The sequence below is a fragment of the Apiospora phragmitis genome (assembly GCF_038363925.1).
Source record: "Apiospora phragmitis strain CBS 135458 chromosome Unknown utg000001l:1.0-2902119.0:1.0-2906034.0, whole genome shotgun sequence".
Classification (NCBI taxonomy): domain Eukaryota; kingdom Fungi; phylum Ascomycota; class Sordariomycetes; order Amphisphaeriales; family Apiosporaceae; genus Apiospora; species Apiospora phragmitis.
This window is the reverse complement of record NW_027117399.1, coordinates 374655-387077: the sequence shown is the minus strand read 5'-3', so window position 1 is coordinate 387077 and position 12423 is coordinate 374655. Positions and strand designations below refer to the sequence as shown.

General features: G+C 44.7%; 3 protein-coding genes across 3 annotated transcripts; all 3 read left to right on the top strand.

Moving 5' to 3' along the window:
• Positions 1-670: 670 nt before the first annotated feature.
• PG994_000117 (uncharacterized protein) lies at positions 671-2493 on the top strand (the record flags this gene model as incomplete). Its single annotated transcript, XM_066851526.1, has 4 exons — positions 671-949; positions 1019-1045; positions 1109-1343; positions 1385-2493. The coding sequence occupies 4 exons, from the start codon at positions 671-673 to the stop codon at positions 2491-2493; spliced, it is 1650 nt and encodes a 549-aa protein (XP_066722158.1).
• A 4711-nt stretch (positions 2494-7204) lies between these two features.
• On the top strand, positions 7205-8654 carry PG994_000116 (uncharacterized protein; the record flags this gene model as incomplete). The annotated part of the gene is made up of 2 exons (XM_066851525.1): positions 7205-7273; positions 7464-8654. 2 exons carry the CDS (start codon positions 7205-7207, stop codon positions 8652-8654), a joined length of 1260 nt encoding a protein of 419 aa, XP_066722157.1.
• A 115-nt stretch (positions 8655-8769) lies between these two features.
• PG994_000115 (reverse transcriptase domain protein) lies at positions 8770-9425 on the top strand (the record flags this gene model as incomplete). The annotated part of the gene is given in 2 exon segments (XM_066851524.1): positions 8770-8998; positions 9010-9425. 2 exon segments carry the CDS (start codon positions 8770-8772, stop codon positions 9423-9425), a joined length of 645 nt encoding a protein of 214 aa, XP_066722156.1.
• Between the last annotated feature and the right edge of the window lie 2998 nt (positions 9426-12423).

Genomic DNA, 12423 nt, shown 5'->3' with positions numbered 1-12423 from the left:
TGTATGGTTCTAATGTGTTCGAATCGTGAATGATCATAGACGGATATTAGTGGGCGGATGGACCTTATTCTCAAAATCCCGACCAGGTGGAAATGGGGGGCTTTTTTCGGGGCCGCATCTGATTTCAGTCTCCACGATCAACAAGTGCAATCTCCATTTTATCGTCACAACGGTTTGCAAGGAATGATCAAGACTTGGGGGCCGTAGTGGTCACTGCGATATAGCGGCCCGTACTGCCACGTAAAGTCGCCAGGTGTGGTGATAATATTATCAATCCGCACAAGTGAAGACCGGTCCTCGGCACCCGAGAACGTATTTCATAATTACCCTACGATTAAAACTGTCCTCAAAATATGGCTGATCTGCCACCGAGCTAGGTTTTATCGTCGTTTCTGCGCCGTATCTGCTAAACCGTATCGGTTAACTGTTAGCTGGTTAGCCGTTCTCGGCTCCGAAGCGGCCACCGCGTGGTACAGGAATGCACGAAATTCAGAAGTACCGGACCGCTTTCGCCTTGTTGGACTATTCAATGGGTTACTACTGTGAGCCGTGATATTACATATAAAGATGACACCCGCCTTTGCCATTATGCATCTCAATTTGACCCGTTTCGTACCGCGAACCTGGTCGATGCAACCTGTGCACGTTGTTCACGTTGACCTGGACGAACATGCCCAGAACCTACACGCAACATGGCGATGGCCACCACTCGAGTGGTGAAGAAAAGCGTCAGGATAGCCCTCCGGAGGCGACACCGAGTGGAGAACCCCCGAGTGAGCGACCGGTCCCCAAAGACGACCAGCCGATCTACTCGGTCTTCACGACATGGCAAAAACGAGCCATCGTTCTCAGCGCGGCGGCCGGCGCCTTCTTCTCGCCCTTGACGGCCCAGATTTACTTCCCGGCCCTCGGATTGTTGGCAAAAGATCTTAATGTTAGCCTTACACAGGTATGTCGGGCGATCCGAAATGAATTCATATCGCATTGGCGTACCTCATGTGCTGATTGTTCTTAACAGATCAACTTGACCGTTACGACCTACATGGTATGTTTTGTGGCATGGTGAATATTTCACCTTGAGAGAGTCAGAACTAATCGTCCAGGACAGATCTTCCAAGGCCTCACTCCTATGTTCATTGGCTCCTTTGCCGATGCTACCGGACGTCGGCCGGCTTACTTTATCTGCATCGTCATCTACATCGGAGCAAACATTGGATGTGCCTTGGCACCAAACTACGCCGCCCTGCTGGTACTGCGCATGCTCCAGTCGGCTGGTTCCAGTACGACAGTGGCACTCTGCCAGGCCGTCGTGTCCGACATTGTCACCTCGGCGAGAGGGGCCAGTACGTCGGCTTCGCGGCCGTACCCACTATCCTGGCGCCAGCTTTGGGCCCCGTCATCGGCGGTCTCATCTCGCAGTTCCTGGGCTGGCGCTGGATCTTTTGGTTCCTGACGATCCTCGCCGGCGCCTTCGTGGTACTCTACGTGCTCTTCATGCCCGAGACCTGCCGCAACATCGTGGGAGACGGCAGTCTCCGCCCGCACAAGGCCTATCGCCCACTGTGGCAGCTCGGCAAAGAAGCCCTACAAAACCGCCGACGCAACCGCCGCGTCAAACAAGACCCCAGCGACAACAACAATGATCTCGCGCTCCACCAGACCGTCTCCCGCGCGTCGACAAAGCATACCCTGCGGGTCCGGAAGCTCAACCCCTTCAAGAGCCTCGCCATCCTCGCCGACAAGGAGATGTTCCTGCTGCTCATGTACAGCAGCATCCTTTTCGCCGGCTTCTACGCCGTCGCCACCGCGCTGCCGTCACAGCTGGCCGCCGACTACGGCTTCGACGACCTGAAGGTGGGGCTCATGTTCCTGCCGCTCGGCGGCGGCTCCATCTTCGCCGCCGTCGTGCTGGGCCGGCTCATCAACTGGAACTACGAGCGGCACTGCCGGCAGCTGGGCGTGCCCTTTGAGCGCAGCAAGCAGCCCGACCTGGCCGGGTTCCCGATCGAGCGGGCGCGGCTCGAGATCGGCCTGCCGCTGCTGGCCCTCGCGAGCGCCGTGCTGATGGGCTGGGGCTGGGCCATGCAGTTCACGACGCACCTCGCGGTTCCGTGCGTCCTGTTGTTCCTGCTGGGCATCGGCATCATCGGCTTCAGCAACACCAGCAACGTCCTCCTCGTCGACGTCAACCCGGGCCACGCCGGCGCCGCCACGGCCGCCAACAACCTGACGCGCTGCCTCGTCGGCGCCGCCGCCACGGCCGCCATCAACCCCATGATCGACGGCATCGGCGATGGCTGGGCCTTCTTCATCCTCGGCGCCCTGTCCTTCGCCGGCGCGCCCATGTTGCTGCTCATCATGAAGCACGGGGTCCGCTGGCGCAAGGAAAAGCAGAAGAAGGAACAGCGCAAGAAGGAGAAGAAAGAGGAGGGAGGAAGGGGAGAGGGAGGGGACTCGGGGGCGCGAAGACGGCGATGGCGATGGCGGTATTGACACCGAAGAGATGCCTGAGCGTGTTGATGATAAGAGCAGCGGGCCAGACGAGAAGAATTGAGGCGTTTTCTTGCGGGTATAGATTCGTGATATCTTTTGCTAGACTAGTTTTAATTCATACTAGATGGAACATTCCAAGATTCGATCTAAACCCAAAGTTTGCCTCAGGCCAACTATTGATAATACGCTGTCTGGACTAGATAACAACCATCTATCTAGCTGTTTCCAACGGTTTCTCTATTATTGCTAATTGCTTGGCTAAAAAACTGGTAGCCAGGGGCCTGTCTACTCGGCAAATCAAGTCCCTTTTCGCTCATCCAGGGGTATTCTAAACCTTATCGTCTCAAATTCGACCAATCTATGGTATCTTACCGGAAATGCGTCTTGTGCAGTTTGCCCAGCGTAAATCCTATCTTTATTGTATTCACGGCTTTGAACTTTTTAAATCAGACACAAAAGTGCGCCTGTCGAAACATCAATAGGAATCGAAATCACTTATAACTACCAATTGTTGGGCCCTTCCAATTCATGGCCTCCTCTCGCGAGCACAATGGCCGATATCATAAGCACTTGCGCCCATCTTTCTTCTATCCGACCTTCAGATCTTTGAGTTTGGGTGATTCCAGCCGAATCGAGGGCCAGATACGGAGATGGTAACAAGGGATCATTACTTTGACCGATGATGAAGATACGGGAAGCCCAAGAGAATGCCGATACTCGACCGGCAAGTGTAGGCTTCCCAAAACCGGAGGTCATTTCCCCTGTCTCGAGCGAGTAGGGGAAGACAGTACATGTAGGAATTTTCCAAATACCTCGTGGGGGAAATCTTTTTTTCTCCTTCTCCTTTGTTTTGTTGACTTCAATTCGATTCCGAGTCAGCCTAGTAGATACTAAGGTCTCACAAAAAGCAGGCTGTTCTCTAATATATTGGCCTAAAAAGGACCATGAGACGAGAACTCTTCACAAAATAGAAGCCGTATTGAGATAGAGTACTAGTGAAGTTATACGTAGAACATAAAGGATGCAAGATGGTCTGAGGAGACGTCAGTGGTCTCAGGGGCCTGGGATTCGAAGTAGCAATAGAGGGAACTCCACAACAGGTCCAAGAAAGCCGTGGTAGACAACCATGATGGATGGCACCAATTTATGCATTTTGCGAGTTCCACTTTGTGAACGGAGAAGTCCGCGCATTATGTGACAATTAGATAAATGAGGGTGGTTTAGTAGTGAGGTTGTTTTGTAACGAGTTCTATAAGAAAGGACTCCCCACTGTTCATATAATAACCCCAGTGTAACTAATATTGCTTTCAGATGGCTGATCGGATCCCATAGATAGTAATACTAACACATAGCACTTTAGCTAGGCACATAGTTATTAAGCATAGCTATGCCTATAACTACGTATCTTATAGAGTATAATATATCTTATAAGCGAATGTCTTATTCTTTTACACCCTTTTTAATAAAATATAAGTTAATTTTATTATAATATATTTAATATATTAAAATTAATCGAAATTCTTATTTCTAGATATTTTTATATTATTCTAATAAGTATATATATTATGCCTAGGCTCTCCGTAGATATTATAGCGTTATAAGCGTGTTTTAAACGTTTTTATATAACTATTCTTTCGACGCGATTCGTTTTATAATTATTTATTAACGTTTTTTTAAAACTATAGGTCTTTTTTAGCTTATATACGAAATGATCTTTTATTTTATAGCCGTTTTTTTTATACGGCGGCGCCGGCTAAGTATCTTATTTATTTTTCGAAATGTCGCGTTCTTACTTTTTAAAAAAGTAACTCGGTATATTATATATGTTATAACCTTTATAATCTAGTTAAAGCTAGTTAAAATAAATATTAAAAAGTTATTTTAATATTATACGATACGGTTTTAAACGTATTCGGTTTAAGATTAAGTTTTAATTAAATTATATAAGGTTTTTAATTCTTAAGGAATAAATAGGCCGAAAAACGTCCCTAAAAGTATTAAAATATATAACTTTATATCTAATTATAAAATCATATATTCCGGATTATATAGAACGAGTCTTATCTTTTAAAAGCCTTTTTATATATTCGAAACGGTAAAAGTCGCTTAGAACGCTTTTAAAAACGCTAGTAGGAAGTCCTTCTTTAAAATATAAGTAATATGCGCCCGTATAAAATATTTAATTTCTTTTTTATACGCCTTTTTTAATATATAAAAATAGCCGATATTAAAAGGTTAAAGCTTATATAATAAATAAGAAAGTATATAGAATATAATAATTAAATTCTTTTTATAATAGAGCTCGAAAGTTATCGAGTATTAACTTTCGTAATCGTTTAAAACTAAGAGGCGATAACGACCTTTTATATAAGACCTGGTATATTAATTAAAGTATCGAATCTAGTCCTCGCTTTTTTTATTCGTAATTCAACTATTTTTAGTAATTATAATTACTTAATCCTTTAATAATAGGCTGTTTTTATATTAAAAAGAGAGGTGCGTTTTCCCGGTAAAAATATACGGAGGGATGGCGTAACCGTGTGATTCGACGCCTTAAATAACTGTAACTTATTCCCGGTTCTTTTATTATATTACCCTAGGTTTTTCGTATCGATCGAAAGTGGTTATAACTATTGCGGACGAGATTTAACCTATAAGAAAACTATTTTCGTTAAAGTTATAGATATTCTTTTTCTTAATCTCGTATTTATAAATTATATTTCGTATAAAGGTAAACTACGCGCGATACGCGTCGAGATCTTCGTAAAGGATTTTTTAATAATCGATTCTTTAATTAAAACAAGTCCGGAGGTCTAATTATTATTATATAAAGTTAAAGGCTTAATTAATGCCGACGCGTCTCGCGTCGTATAAATTAAATAATCGATTCGCTATATCTTTTATATTATTTAACCGGGGAAAAAACGATCGCGTATTTAAATTAATAATATATCGAATAATCGTATCTTTTTCGAAATTTAAAAGCTTTTAAAAATTCGTAAATATTTCGCGTCGTATAAGTTAACTATTTCGTTTACGTTATAAAGTTTTCGATAAAACGTAATAAATTAATATAACTTTTTATACGCTTAAAGTTAAATCTTTTTAAAACGCTTAAAGCGTTAAAATTATATTACTCTATAAATTTATAACATTTTTAGACGTAAAAGAATATAAAAAAAGGTTAAGGTTATAAGGAAATTTATAAAAATGAGACATTCGCTTGTGTAGGACATTCGCTTGTGGGATACGTTACCGAAAGTAGAATCTAAATGTTCGATCTCGCCAAGCAGCATCATATAGTATAAAATTTAGATTTTAACTATTCCTATATTGCTATGTCCCAAGTATCTATTGAGCCTCCCTGAATTCATTCCAGTTCTTGCGTTACTTGACCCAATTGGACAAGTGCACAAACAGGGACCAGGAAATCTAAGTGCCTGTGGCTAAGGAGACGAGATCGAAACCCAAGTAGGTGATCATCACTATTAGGGGCTTTCTCTTTTCTTTTTCTGCCTACAGCCCTAAATCTGCGACCGCCTTTCACGGCACCACGATCATCTGGCAGTGTACCAGTGCAGGTAAGACTCGCCAAGGTATGAGCTTTACTTGTTATGCCTTAGCGTGAACGATGGCAGCTCTAAGCGGTCTAATGGAATCTGTTCCACGAAGATGGGCAGCTGAATTACACTGTATATGAGGGCTTGCTCAGAGCAGGCGGGTTTGGAGCTGTCGGAAGCGGAAGCATGGCCCATGGTAGTGGTTCCTTAGGTCACCTCGGGATACCTGAAGTGGTGCAGATGCGAGCGCAGAGCAGGCTTGGTGATATATTTGTCTCTCACTGTGCTGCTAGAGACGGAGGACGTGTTCGGGGCAGCATGGGTCCCTGTCCCTGTCCCTGTCGTTGGTGTCATTGTGAGACCTTGGCGCCCTCCAACGTCGGGGAATGATGGCATGGCTGTAAGGCTGAAGAGAACATTGGAAAATGATAGACGTTGCCTGCATACTAATAGTAAGCAATAAGTCTTATCATGTTTCGTTTGCGCAAAACCAACGCTGACCCTTCTCCTCGTCCCGTCACCAGTCCAGAAATGCATACGGCAAGGGAAAGAAAGCGAGATAAGGGGCCAAGCTGTGTAAAAAGTCCCGAATACAGTAGCAAAGTCTATCGACTGCAGACAAGGGTTGCTGGTCCTTTTCCTTTTGGGGAGTTGAGTGCTTACATACGATGGGCTGCGCGGCCGCACCGCCAAGTGCTGCACTTTTATTCTTAGCTGGGCTGACTGCGAGCGAACAAGGATACGACGGGGATCTGGGCTTGGCTTTCGTACGCATCTTCCTGCCTTCCAACCCCAGGGTGGCGCATCCTGGAAGCACGCAGCACTTCGTATATCCGAGTATCTGCCCATCTGAGATCAAGTCAGACATAGTGTGGCAAGGGCAGTAAGGACTTGTTTCTGATTCAGCTAATAATTGACTATGGCACTTTTAGGGGCTCTGGTCTGTCTATCTTTCCTCTCCTCCTGGGAGGGTGATTCGTCAGGTTTATATACACCTTGTCTGGTATCCTTCCGATGTCTTTTGTCCCTTAGCCGCCGTATCCTTCGGGAATGCAGTTATCTGTTAGGCCGGTATGCATGCCTCTGCTGGCATGCGTGTGACACATAGTCTGCTAGTATCCATTGGTTCCAACTACAGCGCAAGTGCCATCATGCATAAACGACGAAGTCACCACAAGTCCCGTAACGGATGCTACTCTTGCAAGCAAAAACATGTCAAGGTAAGCCAGTGCTTATACTGAGAGAACCCCCCCTATCTTGCCCTTTTATTTTCCCAATTCAGTTTGATACATTATGACACAAACAAACACACATACAAACACACACATAAAACATCGTATCAGCTGATGATCGAACATTATACAGCTACACCATATGTGAGGCAATGAGTAAGGCTAATGGCATTCCCAGTGCGACGAACAAGGTCCACCTTGCACGAATTGTATATTGCGGGGGGCCAAATGCATTTATCCCACAGCGGGAGAGCTTGAAGAAGCGCGACTCAGGAAGCAGACGGCAGCTTTTGCAGTACGTCCCAAGCCCAAAATACCCAAGCTCGCCAGAAAAGAGCCACCACCGAGCTCTTTTCCCGGTCTTGCACCAGCCGCCCCCAAAGTGCTATCCGGTCCCACTCCGCCGCCTGTGTCCGGAGATCTTCTATATGATAGGCCGCTCGAGCTCGAGCTGATGCACCAATGTACCACAAAGACATGGACGGCCTTTCACGGGATCCCCGAGGACCAACGCTATCTCCAGGAGGAGCTTCCGCGGACGGCTTTGAGAGAGGGCTACCTTCTCGATGGCATACTCGCCATCGCGGCGACGGACCTCGCACACCAGGCCGCAGGCCCCGTCTCGTCCAAGTACGTATGCGCCGCACTCGGGTACAGCAACCGCGCGAGTCTCCAGTTCCGGCAGCAGATGTCTAAGCTGGCGGTCACCAACAACAACCACGTACTATATCACAGCGGCATCATGGTGGAGAAACGAGACTTCTCTATGACAAATAACGAAGTCGTTGGGGGTGCAGCCGGCGGGCACAATAGCCAGCAGGTCCACCGCCCGAGCAAGCTACTAAAGCCCCTCGATGGCTTTTTCAAGCTGCTCCTCGGCACATACAACATCTTGCTTACCAACATCCAGTGGACCATGGAAAATCCAACCGGTATCGAGGCTGCCGTAGACGGACTGTTGAAGGAGCCGCTCGCCTTCGATTTCGTCAGCCTTGAAACCAGGCTCGCCATGGAGCGCCTTACAAGCGTCAGCCAGAAATTCAGGACCAACTTCCCATCGCATAGCAACGGAGACACAGCCGCGGCAGCAGTAGTAGCACCACCACCGCCGCCACGCACACTAGGTTATGTGTGCGCCGAGGTACCTGCATACCGCCAAATCATCTCACAAACGAGACTGAGCTTCGTGGTCGAGGCGTTGAACCTGTCCCAGGGGCTTTGCCTGTCGCTTATCACCACGACGGGGCTCGACTTTTTGAACCTGGTCAAGGCGATGGATCCCATGGCTCTATTCGTCTTGATACACCTCGGGGTGCTCTTCTACCGGTTGTTTGATCAGGAACTAAACCGTGCCCCTTCGATGTTTTAGCGGATAGCTCCATAAACAGTGAATGGGCCGCCACAATTGACGGATACTTCCTCAATCCATTCACGACGACAACGTTTCACCCCTCCAGCGCAGCGCATTGATCTGGTTCAGAACCATGAGCACTATTACCGGCTGGCTTCACCCCGTGCTGCGGGTGTGGATTTGCATTGCCCTCGCAACCGTCGCGCTTACCACTGAGACCAACAACAACAACAACAACACCACAAACAATGCCAGTAGTACGGCAACGAGCCCTCCGGTCCGTTTAGCCAATGTCCAGCAATGCCCCGTCTCGCCCAAGCCCATGTGCGATGACCAGACCTGCCAGAGCGCCACTTTCCTCTGTGCCACGCAGTTCCGATGCAGCCGCGAGAGCCCCTTCCCCGCCGAGGACGACCCGCGCCGCCAGCTCATCCTGGCCGGCTGCCGCTGCTGCCCCTCCCCCTCCACGTCGAGTGCACCGACCACCGGTCCGGGGCGCCCGAGGGCACGCGGGTCTGCGCGGGGGAGCCGCTTCGGGGCTGCGCGTGCCAGACGAGCCAGGACCGCCTCGAGACCATCCAGGCCCGGTGCGCCGCGCATGGCTGGGCCGCGGCCGACTTCCCCGACAATGAGATTGACTTCGAACCCGACAGCGGTGACGACGGGATGGGGGAGGCCCACGTCAGCGGCAGCAGCGGTTCTGCGCCTCCTCCCATGGCCACCATGCACCACCACCGCCTAGGGTTGTTGCCACATTACTGGGCTGTATTAGATGGTGGTTTTTGCTAAGCTCTCATGAAGTTCGCAGGGGCCGATTGTAGGGCGAAGCAGATATCTGCTCGGGTATGGTTGCCGACCAGATACCGGCGGCATCTATATGCCATGAAGCTTTCTGTTCTCTGTTCCTAAAATCTCCAATTATAAGCACCTCCGTACCAGTCAGGCAATATGTATATATAAGAGTAAATGGGCCATCCGTATGAGGGGGACTTGCAGGGATGCAGTCTTATATATCGATTTGGCCAGATCTGACAGGGGTCCACTATAAATGCAAGTGTACTATACACATGTTCAACGAATATTTATATTTCTTTTTTTTAACTACCCAATCTCCTGTTTTCCCTATAAGCTATATCGGAAGACCTTATTATCTAACTCCGTGACGTCCTGCATCCCAAGCTCAATTGCCTGCTTCTCTTCTTCCCCGGGCAACTGTCCTGCTTCTGCGATCTCCCTGTCGCGCTTCTTATTGATGGCCCACATGTAAAAGTATAGAACAGCGAACATGATCGTCTTGATCGAGTATCCATTCAGAACGCTGGGGGAGAGGGAAGATGTTAGTCACGAGATTAAAGAGCTTCACCCGGGTCTCGTCACTTGACTTACGCAATGTACGCCGAGGTAACGTACGTCACCCCATAATTGACCCCCCCCCTGTACCTGACCCCCCTGTCGACCTCCACCACGATCCACCGCCATTTCGATTCAAAAAGAGATTTCTTAACGAATTCTGATCCGAATTATTTCATTCTTTCAAATATACACTAATTCACTGATGGTGCGTTCATATACCGAAAACGACATCTCTGCCGCCATCCAAGATGTGGCAAGCGGTAAATCTATTCATAAGGCTGCCCTTCATTAGGGTATTCCACGGTCTACCCTTATTAGTCGACTTCACGGCCGACAATCACGTCGAGAATTAAAATCTGCCTATCAGAAGCTCTCTCCAGTTCAAGAGAAGCATCTAGCAGACTGGATTTTAGCCCAAGAAGCCCTTGGCGTCGCACCAACGCATACGCAAATCAAGGAACTGGCTCAGCGCGTTTTGGCCCTTCATAGCAACCCTATGCTATTAAGTAAAAACTGGATAGATTCATTCCTTCGACGTCACCTAGCCTTACGGACGAAGAGGCAACGTCGTATCGACTCCTAGCGTATCAATAGGGCATTAACTAAGGTAATTAAGTCTTAGTTTTTAACTAAATTACGTATACCTTAAATTTAAGCTATTAAACTTAAAAACAGGCATAATATAAATAAGCACGGTATTTTAAAAGGTTAAAGAAGTAATCGCTTTATAATAAGTAGTTCGAAATTATGTTTTATTTAATAAAAACAGCCTAGTTTAAGGTATTAAACGACTATATTAAAATATATATCGGCACTTAGTAAGGCTATCCCTCCTTTAATAATTTATAAAAGTAAATCGGTCTAAAAGTAATAGTTTTTTTAAGAACTCGATAAATTTAAAGAATAAAAGTTCGATATAAGTAATAAAGGCTAGACGAATAATAAAATCGCTATTAAATAGCTCGAAAATATCTTTATACTAGAAACCGCCTCGAACGACTTAAATAATACTCGTTTACTTATTTTAAATAGGTATAACAGTTATATAACCGACGATTTTATATCTCTTTATTATTAAAATAATATTTACTTATTATTTTTACCCTTTTATTTATTACACGTTTTTTAACCACTTAATATTAAGGTTTTTACCTTTATAAAAGCTTATTATTAAAAAAAGATCGGTTTCTTATTCTTATTAACGAATTTAACCTTTATTAATAAATAGAACTTCTTTATATACTATATTAAAGCTTATAAAAAAGCTTTATCGGCTTAGAATATTAAAGGTAATTAGCGTAGTAATAGTTTTTAGCTCGTATATATTACTAAGCTACTTATTAATATAACGAACGTTATCTAAGTTTTAAAAGAAACTTAATAAAACGTACTAAGGTTTATATTAATAATACGAGAAAATATTTAAACGTATAATAAAAGTCGCTTTTATTAATATAATAAGTAATAGCTCGTAAAAACGAAGGTAATTAAGGTGCGTAAGTTTAAAAGTATTTATAATAGTTTTATTAAAGTTATTTATTTTATTAATAAATTAAGATTAATATTTAAATTAATTATTAAAGTAAAAAATATTTATATAAAATATATAAAAAACGTCCGTCGTTATATATTTAATTTCTTCCCTTATTAATTTATTAAAACGTCCGCTAGTTTATAGTAATCCCGTTATTAGCTTACGGTAATCTATCCTTTAGATTACGGTAATCCATTTTAATAGCTTACTTAGGGGCGTCGTGATCCCGTTACTCCTAGCTTACTTACTAGAGCGGTAATTTAGTTACTTTTCGTCCCGAGCTCCTTTTTAGCTATTTTCCCGGGTCGGGTTTATCCTTTTACTATTTAGGGTATCCTCGTAATTATGTTTACATACTTTTATAGTATAAAAAAGTTTATATTAATATAGCTAATAGTACGGTTAATAATTATAATATTATAGCCTAGTCGGGGTATAGTAGTTCCGTTCCGGCGGGTAAGGTTTTTAGTTATATAATTAAGTCGGGTTATAATACTATCCTCTTTTTTTTAACCGCTTTATCCTTAAAGTGTCGATTTTATAAATATCTTAATTACCCGTATTATTAAATTATAGTAGGTTTTTTTTTTATTATTATTCTTTATTATAATATCTATTTATTATAACTAGTCGTATTAAAAAATCTCGGTTTAAGAAAATTATCGCGCGTTTAGCTCTTATCGCTAATATGGAATCCACGGGTGACTTAACCAGTATACCTTATACTTATTATTTTCGCTAAAACTTAGCTTATCGCATAAACGAGAAGTCGTTTCGTTATTCGGAGTATATTCGGGTTGGTCGCTTTTGTAATAATATTTTTATTACGTCGGCCTTAACGAAGCTAGCTGTTTAATAAAAAAAGCTGGAGACGGAAGAGTCGGACGTAAAAAAGACTTT